This window comes from Micropterus dolomieu, linkage group LG18, assembly GCF_021292245.1.
Source record: "Micropterus dolomieu isolate WLL.071019.BEF.003 ecotype Adirondacks linkage group LG18, ASM2129224v1, whole genome shotgun sequence".
Taxonomy (NCBI): domain Eukaryota; kingdom Metazoa; phylum Chordata; class Actinopteri; order Centrarchiformes; family Centrarchidae; genus Micropterus; species Micropterus dolomieu.
This window is the reverse complement of record NC_060167.1, coordinates 26097674-26109065: the sequence shown is the minus strand read 5'-3', so window position 1 is coordinate 26109065 and position 11392 is coordinate 26097674. Positions and strand designations below refer to the sequence as shown.

Genomic DNA, 11392 nt, shown 5'->3' with positions numbered 1-11392 from the left:
CATGGATACTCTGGAATAATGATTTTACCTGGAAGAGGAAATATTAAAAATACAGCCCCAACACGCCACCTCTAGTGGTGTCTGGCCATGCAGTTTTAGCCACCAAAATTTCACTTGTGGTTACTTTTAAAAATGTCAACACCCACGTCTGTCTTTCCAGAAACAATGTCCCCATTACCTCTGGATGATCTGAAAGCACCCGGTCTAGCATCAAGTCCACAGAGCGGAGACCAAACAAGGTAACAGTAACAGCAACTTTTGGCATTTAACTGAAATCATGACTATTGAGTTGAAGGCTAGCAAAAGTAAGCTACAATTCTCAAATGTAATTGTATACAAGTGCATTTGTTGTTATTGTTCTCCGTCTGGTTGGGCCGTAAGTTTGTGTTGTAATGTCATAGTCATGACTTACACAGCGGATTCCGGTACAGACGGTGTGGGCGCCAAGAAAAAGTACATCTTAAACGATTAGTGGAAATATTGACATTGCAATATTTTTCTTTTCTCTAATATATATTGCGATATGAAAAAATACAGGAATTGATGTCAGTTGCTCTATGTAAAAATAATTAGGCATCCTAGAATTATTGTGGTGATTTGGTAGGTGAAAATGCATAGAAACAAAAAATAAATCAGCTGAAAAATGTCTTTTTAGTGTGAATACTTTTTTGAGTGCAAACTGCAACAAACCAAGAACCCTTAAATCGGAATCCGTGTATGGTTCGTTCTTTGATTATTTCGTTTCAAAACCAAATCAGCAAAAATGGATAAACAGAAAACAAAAAACAGATACCGGTTTTTGTTTTTCTGTTTTAAAACCAAAACAGAAAAATACTGATTTTGATATTTAATGAGTCAGATTTGTTTAACTTTGTGTGTTATACTTGATAAACCTAGCAGCAGATACATTTGGGCGATGGCGGTGCCTGATTAAATGTAATTAAGATAAGCTTGAACATCAACATAAGTGGGTTTTTAGTTGGAAAAACCGGACAATATTATATAGCTGCAGTACCGGAGGCTGCTACTGGCTCAACGTTCAGTTTGTAACTCACTAGCAACTGGAACAGGAACGCTTTCCTGAGAATCCTCCGGATTTTAAGATTTCTTCAGTTTAAAATTAATTCACTGATAGTTGTCAGTACATCCAACGGTACACAGCAAACATGAACTGTTATTAGTTAATTTGGCAAGCTGTATATTAACGAATCATACACAGATTAAAAGGTTCGGGTAATTTTTGTTCAGCGGCTACACTGTTTCGTCCTGACCTTTATTTTCGGAGATGGAAGAACTTAGAAAGTTGCGCACCGCTGCGGAGAACCTCCCGCTGTAGGAACACATGGATTAGGAGCGTCGGACATCATCCAGCCAGAGGGAACGACCACTGACCGTCCAGCGCGGTGTTTGTATTGGCAAAACAACTCATAGGTCTACCGCCGGAGAGGGAGCAGGCGCTGGAGCGTACAGGACGAGAGAGAGGAGGTCGCAGGAGCGACCTGGTATGCTGCGGACGGTCGGCGATCCCTCTGGCTGGATGAAGCCCGCTACTGATTTACACATGATCCATGATCATAGGCTACAGAAAATTTGAAATGAATGGCAAAAATACCATATTGTCGATATTTTAAAGACCCCCCAAAATATTACAAATCATGTTTTCAGGGGAGCTCATGTCTTATTAAGAGGTGTAAAGCTCCCCTGGCTCCCCCCGTAGTTCGCACCCTGCCCGTAACCTTGAGAAAAAACCCTTGATAAACATATTCGGGTATTCTTAGATCGCTCAGGTAACCAGCTGCTTCAGGTCAGCCCAAAACAAAATGCTTCCTTGATGGTAATGTACTTAATCTAGAAATAGGAGAATTGGAGTGCTTGAGTGGCTCCTCCAGCGTGACGCAATCTTGCAAAACAAAGTATATTCTCATATTTCTTTTTTCGTATGTGGTTATAATAGGCCTATACTGCTCACTTCTACAATCATACAATCGCCATAGTTGATATGAGATGCGAATTAAGAAATAGCTTTAGCCAATAGGCTATAAAATAAAATAAAAAGCTTAAATATGTAATATTGACTTTTTGTTTCACATTGTATATGACACCGTTCTGCGGGTTCTGGCCCTCCATTCACCCCAACCATGTTCTTACTCGGTCTTTTCTGTTAAATATCATATACCTGCCTTTACTGTCACAGACAGATGCTACAGGGCTTCCCCCACTGCGTTGACCTACGACGCTATAACAATCCCCAGTGCATTACAAACAGACCCCAATAGGCCTCGACCACGCCATATGTGACGAGTCCGGGAGAGAGAACAGGTTGTAGGGATACAACACCAGTCAAAGATAGAACAAAACGCAGCTCCTTTGTTTTCAGTAATGGGTTTAAAACAGAAAAGTTTTTTAGTAAGTCTGTGTTTTGGTTTTCCGTTTTGGTTTTGAAATGAAATAATGAAAGAACAAACCATACATGGATTAATCTGAGTAAATGATGTTACATCAGACAAACTTCTCTTGTAGATTAGTCATGGAAAATGAGAACCTTGAATTTTCCTTTTGTATCAACAGCAAAAAAGTCCAGGTGGTTGAGTTAATATGACTTCCTTGACATTGCATTGTTCTGCGATGAGACTATTGTACAAGTGCACATTGCAATAACAATGCTCCAACGATATATTGTGCTGTCACCACTAAACCTGGAAAGACATGTTACTGTTGAATTGTTTTATGCAACTGCTCAATGCTGTGGACACAGCTCATAGTCTGAAACAGTCATCTTGAAACCTGGGAAAATAAACTAAAACCTAAGGTAACTTGCGTAAAGCACCCATTTAAAAAGGAGCTTTTAGTATCCAGTATTTTAGCAAAGACAAATATGCAGAAAGAAAATATATATCATTTATTTTTTTCCTTTATATCATTTTCCTATTCCTCATTTAAATCATCTTAGGACCCTCAGGTTTATCTTGGAAGCCCATAGGTTCACTGTAGTTTAATCTCATCCTGAACAAAAAAGAAGAAGCTGTTTGTTGCATTGCAAACACTTTTGTTTTGTTAACTTAAATGTATGTTTTTATAAGAATTTAACCTGTTTTTTAGTATTCAAAAGGAGAAAAAAAGAGACATAGTGACTATTTAACAAAAGTGTCAAAACTATTGGATGTTTAAACTGTGCTGATCACATAAAAAGAGTCAGCGTTAGAGCACTGAAATACAACATAGCCTTGGTGATGATTTTTGGCTGGGTGCCTTGCAAGGATGGAGATCTTACCATTCCAGGATGTTGGAGGGGAGAGGTTCTGCACAGATGTAAGGCACAGGGTCTTTCTTTATCCTGAGGTAATCCTGCTTCAGGCGCTGAGTGGCTGTAGTTGGAGCTCTCTTATTCCCGTTGTTGTTCATCTGAGGATTTAGACAACATGGAAAAAGGAGATACTGAAATGTGTGTATTGATTTGCTTAGTTGAAATTTGTTACTGATACACAGTGGTGCTATTATCACGACATATTTTATTGCAATCCTAGGTTAATTTTTAGCCTTCCTTTACTGCATACATTTAAACTCTGGAGCTGTTCTGCTTTGCCAGTTTATGACTGTGTTCATTTGACTGGTGGCATGTTGGTGCTCACGCTGTGTGTGTCTTACATAGGCTCAGGCTCTATGAACAGTGCTTCGTCTCAGCTATGAAATCCTGTTGTTAAATGTCATTTAATGTATAGAGTAAATACAGCACACAGTATGATCGATTACCAATTTCTTCCACAGATATCATGATGCATCAACGTTGGCAGGATTGTCAACCATGATTGTGTACAACATATTGTGATAGTATGACATCGGCCAGTGGAAAGCTTTAATTGAGTAGCACCCCTGAAGTTTTGGGGAAACATTTATTTTAATGCTGGACTGATGACTGATATATGGTTTGCCTTTTAACTGATCAATGAAGTGGTTTGTTGTGTAGTGGTTTCAATATTTTATTCTAATGTAAATGTATGCTAATTCACAACATTCATCCCTGTAAGAGCTTTTTGGAAATAAACCATTAAAACAGTAAGGGAAAAAGAAAAGTACAGAAGTACAATACAACACAAAATAAAAGGAGGTAAAATGAGTATATTAAGATATGATAAACACGCGTAACAGGAACTACAGAAGACTCGACGTGAGCACAAGTTTGTTGCTGAACCAACCAATAAGTAGTTGTGAGCTGTTGCCCAGAGTCTGACCCAACGCCATTAATCTCAAAAGCAGTCAATCTACAGTCACACAAAAAAAAAAGAAAAGCAGCACAATCTCACATACAAGAAGTTGTTTTATCACAAATGTCAGAGATTGATTAAATCTGTTGTTTGACTACCCTTTTATTCATGTAATTGTTTCAACTAGTTGTAGAATCAAGTGGCATACTAGGTTACTGGTGAGTAATGTAAACTACAGCAATGCATCAATGATGGACTGAAGATGTATGATTATTTCCATCTCTCCAGGAACTGGAACTGCACTGTAACGTTAGCTATGTATTACTCCAGTGCTTATTCTTATATTTTATTAAATTATTTTAAAATACTAAATTAACACGTCTGTGCAACATTGCCTTGTGATTCTTAATTTTATTTTGCTATCTTATGTAAATCACTTTTAATCGCCTTGTTTTTGAATGGTGCTGTACAAATACACTTTCCATGCCTTACCAAGTAACGTGCATCATTTCAATTTTAAAATGTGGCGTTCAAGTAACGTTATTACTCCTAAAATGGAAACACGTAAAGTAAGGTACTTGGGAGGTATTTTGAGATTGTACTTTGCTACACATATGGACAACACGTCTTTCCACCTCAGCCCATTGAAAACAGGATAACTTCCCAATCAGCCTACTGGCCTGCTGTCATGTGGCTAACAGCTGACAATACAACGCTAATGAGCTGTAGCCGAACTGTAACAGTGTTGAAATTATGTCAGTTTCACTTCCAATTAAATAAGACGCCGCTTTGCGTTTACGCAACTTGTGTTAGCTGAGGCTAATCCGCTACTTTGGAAACCACGCTAATGTTGACGCCAAGGCTAACTGAGCGTATCGATATGTTAGCTCGATAACGGAGAGTTAACGTTAAGTCAACGTTACTCAACCGCCGACTGTAAACAAACAGTGCAGACCAACATCAAACTGCAGAATGACATCATGTGTGGCTTTATTAATCCCACCGTGGCTACACTGTCCGTCCAGGCAGGCTAAGTCGACACGGCGGCTGAGATCAAGCTAGCAGGTAACGTTAACTTGCAGCCGGTGAGAAGTCCTGTGTTACTGTGTTAGCCACCAACTGCTAACGTAGGCCACAGCTATGTTTAGGTTAGCCACCTAGCGTTAGCATAAACAGTAGTTATTAAGGAGAGGAGAGCTGGCCCCCACACCTCTCGCACTAACTAGAGGGCGTGTATGACTGACACACGCACATACATACCTCTCCAGAGACCCCAGTGAAAACAGGTATCCGTGACTGGACACGAAATAAGGCTGTTATTTCTATTGTCAAACCCAAAAGCGATAAGACGATGACACCAACGTAGCTTTAGCAATCGCCAGCAGGAGAAAAATGACACTTCCGGTTCTTCTTCTTCATTTGTGTTACAGCCGCTGAAAAATGCCACAGAAAGCGCATTACTGGCACCAGTTGATCTGGAGTATTATTCCTAATTATAATCTTTCAAAAACTCCAGTAATATCTAATAAATATTGTGAGCTGCCCTAGAATAAAATTCCTTATAATCATAATATAAATACTTACATTTGCAGTCTGTACCGCACCAAGACAGACCTGACACATTACAAAGGCGTCTGTGTCTATACTGTGTTACTGTTTCTGCACCTTTTCAACAACAATCAGTGCTGTTACACAAAGCTGCATTAAGATTCTTGTTGCTGTATGTGTTGTCAGAGTTTAAAAGAAAACAGATTGACTAGTGTATTTTGTATGATGCTTTGGCAATATTGTTCGTGCCAATAAAGCTAATTTGAATTGAATTGAAATGCACAAAAACATCCCGTAAGGCGTTTTCACTGTATGGTTTTTATTTTTTTTTCTGCCACCAGTTGCACAAGAGTTTGAAAATCATATCATCATAGATTTGCAGTTGACAAAATAAAATTATACAAAACATTAAACAGGTACTTCACTGATTTAGTTTAGATTAAAACAACAACAACAACAACAACAACAAGTTTAGTTTACTCATCATAGAGAGTATGATTTATCCTGTGGAAACATTCGAAAAATGTTTTCTGTAGTTCTGGAGGAAGCTTTCCTATGTCTATTATCTTGACTTTAAACAAACATTTACAACAGCAATTGAGAACTATTAGGCTACAAGCCTACTATAAAACAGCTTTAACTAGTTCCTGCAGGTTTTGAGCATTTTCTCATGCCAGCAGCATTCACTCCCTAGCATCAAAATGTAATTTTTAATGGCATGTGGAAGCTACCCTCTTGATCCAAAGTAACTGAAAAGTGTTGAGAAGAAGAGGTGGTCACTCTGGCTTCTTGCAGTGGCTGAACTGCATGCTCCTTCTCCTCAACTTCTCGGGCTGGAGAGACGCGAGGAGAGAAAACTCGCGAAAGACATCAATGCAGGAGATGTCACCTGCAATGGGGGGATACTAAAGTCAAATGGCGGTTCGTCCCACTGGGCTGGGCACCATGGAGACTGCAGGGACCAATCTGCTAGTTTTTGCTTACCTTTAACACCAGCGAGCAACACTGCAAGCCTTTTTAATGACGTGACATAAAAGCAATAAACCAGCAAATACTGCAATCCCCAATAACCCACATGTCACTATTCAGGAAGAAAGACAGAGATGATAAACATCTGCATGAAAGAGCAACACCCCCACAGCATAGCCTCAAGATTGAGTAAAGCTCCTCAGTCTACCTTGGTGGTATATAGACACCTATTCCTTCAAGATACTGTAAGTGATGTATATTTTGTTTATGAGTAAATACGTTTATGACTTGATACCAGAAACTTAAGTTGGATCTTATGCACATTTTTGATTTATTATAAACTTCTAAATGGGGGTCTCTGTTAGGAAATCAGGAACTTGCAGGGAAAGAATGGTGAGCATCCTGGCCAGTTCACTCTTACGTCACCCAGGGATCCTTTTCTCTCTTTTGTTCATTTTCAAGCCACAACCAAGTGATGATACCTGGATTGGTGTGCTTTATATTCTAATTCACATTTCATAATATGCAGTGGATTATACTTACCCATTCTCTGCTGCTTGGTACTTACTGTACTAAACATTTGATGTTTGAACATTTTGGGAGTATAAACCACATATTTCAAAAAGTATGTGAATGCTGCATTAAACTTGGGTCTCAAGACATCTTTTTCAATACTCCACCACTGAAGATTTGTGTACCATTGAATGCCTAATTTCTCCCCATGATTCCAAACGTCCAGACAGCTGCAAAAAGTGTGTGCGCGCAACAGAATGGGCGACAGACACCTTAAAGATCACCCACAACCACCAGAGTAGAAAGAATCACAGTATCACACTGAACCCCTAGTATGACGGCCCAGGATGCTTCACTCACTCTATCCCGGACATCCTTGGGTTTAACGCTCCTGCTGCCCGTGGCAACCCCTGTGGTAACAGAAGCAATGATATGTCAGTCAGCCGCTTATTTCCTAAAGTGGACATGTGAGAGAGGAATTAAGACACTTCTGGCATGTGAGGACATTTTTCAGTGATGGTGTAATACTTGTGAGATCACATAACACACTGGAGACACTGAATTATTCAAGGCACAGTGTTGCTGCTGCATTCTAGAAACTGAGGCGCTATCTGAAAAAACAGCAGACCCAAACCACTAAAGTGATCTTTAAATAATGTGTTGATGTTGACCTGGCAGTATGGAGATGTCCATGTGTACGTTTCCTTTATATTTAGTATAATGGAGGAAACCATAGTATTGCTTTGAATAAGCCAAGTGCTACCCAAACGTTTGTTACCACATTGTAAAAAAACAAAAGCATTCTCCCAAAATCTGACAATGTTTCGACATACAGCAGCTCTATTTCTTCAAATTAAAACACCCATTTTATCAATTCATCATTTACAGACACTATTTTTTCTTATATAAAAATATATTATATAAAATATATTGCTGCAATGTTGAGAGAATGTTAATGCACAAAAGATGAGACAGGAAACAGAAATGAGAGCAACAAGCAGGAAGCAGGGTTAGTTCATCAAGAGATTCTCAGTTTTATTGTATGCATTTTGTTTTTCTTTTTTTTCCCCCCACTCAGTGCTTCTAAAGACAAGGAAGAAAGTATTCCAAAGATATCCAAATGTCAGTGGACAGAAGAACGCCTCCGAGTCAGTTTGGTCTGACAGGTTGCTTTTTGAAAGAGATACATAAAACAGATCAGACAGTCGGGATCTGTGATTGAATGCTGAGAAGCAGGCAGCTGGCATCAAGTTAAAATACACAAGTGTACTATTTACAGCATGTTTGCTTTGAACAGCACCTTTAACCACTCCTATGTCAATACACACAATGGACACAACATTTAATACTTCAGCTAGGGCTAGGGCCCTTAACAGTTTGGTCACAGTAGCATCACATCACCCCCTAGACTGGTTCTACTTGCAGTACATTGAACTATTGCAGAATATAACCTGCCATATCAAAATCTCTCAGGTCTGTCACATTTCTATAACCTCTTTTGAGCAGGTGAGTACACCAACAGTGTTTCTACCACTCTGTCACTTCACAAAGCATGTCAAGACTATGCTGTACCTACTCTGAACAGTTTCAGTTTAAAAAACAAAAAAAACGGTGATATCATACAACAATGTCAGACACTTTCCCTTTAAAAAGTCTTTGGCAGAGGAAAATAAACCACAAGATACAAACAATAACTAAAATCACTGTTACTAAGCTTTTGTGAAAACAAACAAACAAACAAAAAAAGACAGGAATGAAGAAGTCACCACAGATTTGGTCCATGGATGGAAGAATGGCACAGAGGTGCAAAAAGTAAGAAACACCAGAGGGGTCATGGTGGTGCATGCTCATTTCACAGGACTGCACTGCACGACGTGATCAAACCATTGAAAAATATTTTATCATGCTCAGAACGCAAACGATGTTGAACCTCCCACTAATGACTCTGGCAAAGCATGCAGAGAACATTGTAAGCATTGACCAGTGAGGGAAGCCAGATATATACGTCCTTTGACCCCACAAGTGTGTAAACACGTAAAGAAATGTGCTCCTTTATCTCACCACAGACACTGTAACATGGATGAGTATTTACAACAACATGGAGGCGCCATGATTCCCCTTTGCACTGGGAAAGGCAATGGATGGAAGGACGAGCCATAAATCCAGCTTTATACACTCGCTCATTGCACTACAAGACTTTCTGCTCCGGCTTTGTCTGCACTTCACCTTCACAACTTGACGAGTTCTCATCCTCACTAGTGAACAACGAATGACTGCAACTAATTTTAAAACAATGGTACATTGTAACTCCAAGTTCCATAGATAAACTAATAAAATCTCTTCCAGTGGTGTGTTTGAGTATCAGTAATCTTACTCATAGCAATTTAAGGCCTTTCCAAAGGGAAAATTAAAGCAACATGTCTTTTATGAGTGCTATTACATGATGTAATCTAAATACTTCCTGTCAAAAAGTCCAAGTAATGCTTTCAGATTAAAATGACAATCAATAACAGAAATGCAGAAGTAAACTGCATCCAAGAATGCATTGCACTGGTCCTCTTGTGGAGATAAAACAAAAATACAAAGAAAGGAATAAAATAGACAATAGAGAGATGGACAATAGACTGGACTAGACAAGAACAATGTAAAAGCTGACTGAATGAAAATAAACAAAAATATAATACTGTAGGTGGGAAAAGTGCAGAATCTTTTTTTTTCTCCTTTACATTAAAACATTATGTATCATATCATGATTTAACTAGGTTTCTCAGTATTCTTTGACACATGCACTCATTTACTCTCCTCACTCACTCACTCACTCACTCACAAAGTATCTTACAACGCAGGCAAGAGGTCTCTTTTCCACAAGCCCTTGAGTAATTTTGTCACAGTTTTACATTAAATGTCCCTTCCTGACACCTCTTTATACACAGTAAATTACCCTGCCCACCTCCACTGTAGCTTGTCAGTTACTCTTTTTCTTTTAGTAATGGAACAAATACCATTTTTTTCACCTCATGCCACAGCACATAGTTTAAAGATTACCCATACAACTTCTAAATACGTATATTTACATCTCCGATTAAGAAGAGATGGGTAAGTTGGATGGTCATAGATGGTCGGGAGAGATATAATGTGTAAGGGGGTTAATGCAGCGAAGAGCTGTTAGGCAACCCACACACCCTCACACAAGGGCTCACACCACGTTATGATAAGTTAGAGGACAACCCTGTTAGCAAAACACCAAAAACCACATGTCATTTTACTGTGTGTCATGTAGCTAGCATAGCATGGGTGGTTCCGAGTAATGGCAAGCAGAAACGTAGTGGTGATGAAAAATGTAGATGGTGACTGTAGTGTTAGTAGAGTTAAAAAGGTCCATCAGGGGTCTCCCTACAACACAAGGCACCCCCATAATGAGCAAGTGGTACGCTCCTCTATCCTCAGACACCCCAAGCTTCTTCATCATAAGCTAGGTATATTTATATATATATATATATATATATATATATATATAAATAAATAAAGGGACCACTAGCATTCGTCTATGGTGAGGCAGATGAATTCCTGGATGCACTTTCTATACTGCTGCTCAGTGGGGCTGCTGCTGTGGTATTGACCTGGTTGACCCAACGGAGCCTCCGCCTCTCGCATCTCCTCATTCATCCGCGCTAGGCGCAGTCTGCAAGAGAGAAGAAAAAGACAGAGGTGGAGGGAGAAATGAAAGGGGACATGTGTGGAAGGATAATAAGAGGACGAAAGGCAGGTGAGAAAAGATATACACGGAGTGAAAGACAGTGAGAATAGAAATGTGATGGGGCGGTAAGGAGTGGCAAAGGGGGAAGATCCACAGTGGGTAGGAAGTAAGGGGAGGGGAGGAGAAAGTAAAGACAACAATCAGGGTTACAATTCAGACAATTCACCATCTGCTTTCATATAGAAAAAATAATTCTGTCCTATTAAACAACATTCAGATATTTAAGCAGTGAGCAATGGACAGTAGTTTGACCAAATAAGCCTTTTCCAGAGCTTTCAAACACATTATATTATTTAAAATATTTAAAAAAAACAGATGATCAGATTTCCATTTCATGGAATTAATCTTACAACTCTGTCCCAAATATCTTAAATTAATGCATTTGGTGGTGTATGGGGCAGCT

General features: G+C 39.2%; 2 protein-coding genes and 1 long non-coding RNA gene across 17 annotated transcripts in view; 1 reads left to right on the top strand and 2 right to left on the bottom strand.

Annotated features, from left to right (window-relative positions):
* Window positions 1-5923, bottom strand: part of ube2j2 (ubiquitin-conjugating enzyme E2, J2 (UBC6 homolog, yeast)) — an 11027-nt gene extending 5104 nt beyond the window's left edge. The window contains exons 1-3 of one of the 3 annotated variants that reach the window (XM_046075912.1): window positions 5787-5923; window positions 5463-5635; window positions 3272-3402 (exon numbers count right to left, since the gene is read on the bottom strand). In XM_046075912.1, coding sequence (XP_045931868.1) covers window positions 3272-3402 — 131 coding nt within the window. In that variant the 5' untranslated portion in view covers window positions 5463-5635; window positions 5787-5923. Of the gene's footprint in view, window positions 1-3271; window positions 3403-5205; window positions 5341-5462; window positions 5636-5786 lie in introns of those variants that run through there. The other 2 variants (XM_046075911.1, XM_046075913.1) reach the window with 2 other exon arrangements.
* On the top strand, window positions 4959-9583 carry LOC123987225. The gene is made up of 2 exons (XR_006829066.1): window positions 4959-5267; window positions 9299-9583. It is a non-coding gene; the product is annotated as an uncharacterized LOC123987225 (long non-coding RNA).
* acap3b (ArfGAP with coiled-coil, ankyrin repeat and PH domains 3b) overlaps window positions 6059-11392 on the bottom strand; it is a 163670-nt gene continuing 158336 nt past the window's right edge. For 7 of the 13 annotated variants that reach the window (XM_046075897.1, XM_046075894.1, XM_046075896.1 and 4 more), the window contains 2 exons: window positions 10853-10914; window positions 6527-7642 (listed from right to left, as the gene is read on the bottom strand). In XM_046075897.1, coding sequence (XP_045931853.1) covers window positions 7506-7642; window positions 10853-10914 — 199 coding nt within the window. In that variant the 3' untranslated portion in view covers window positions 6527-7505. Of the gene's footprint in view, window positions 7643-8242; window positions 10915-11392 lie in introns of those variants that run through there. The other 6 variants (XM_046075899.1, XM_046075900.1, XM_046075907.1 and 3 more) reach the window with 3 other exon arrangements.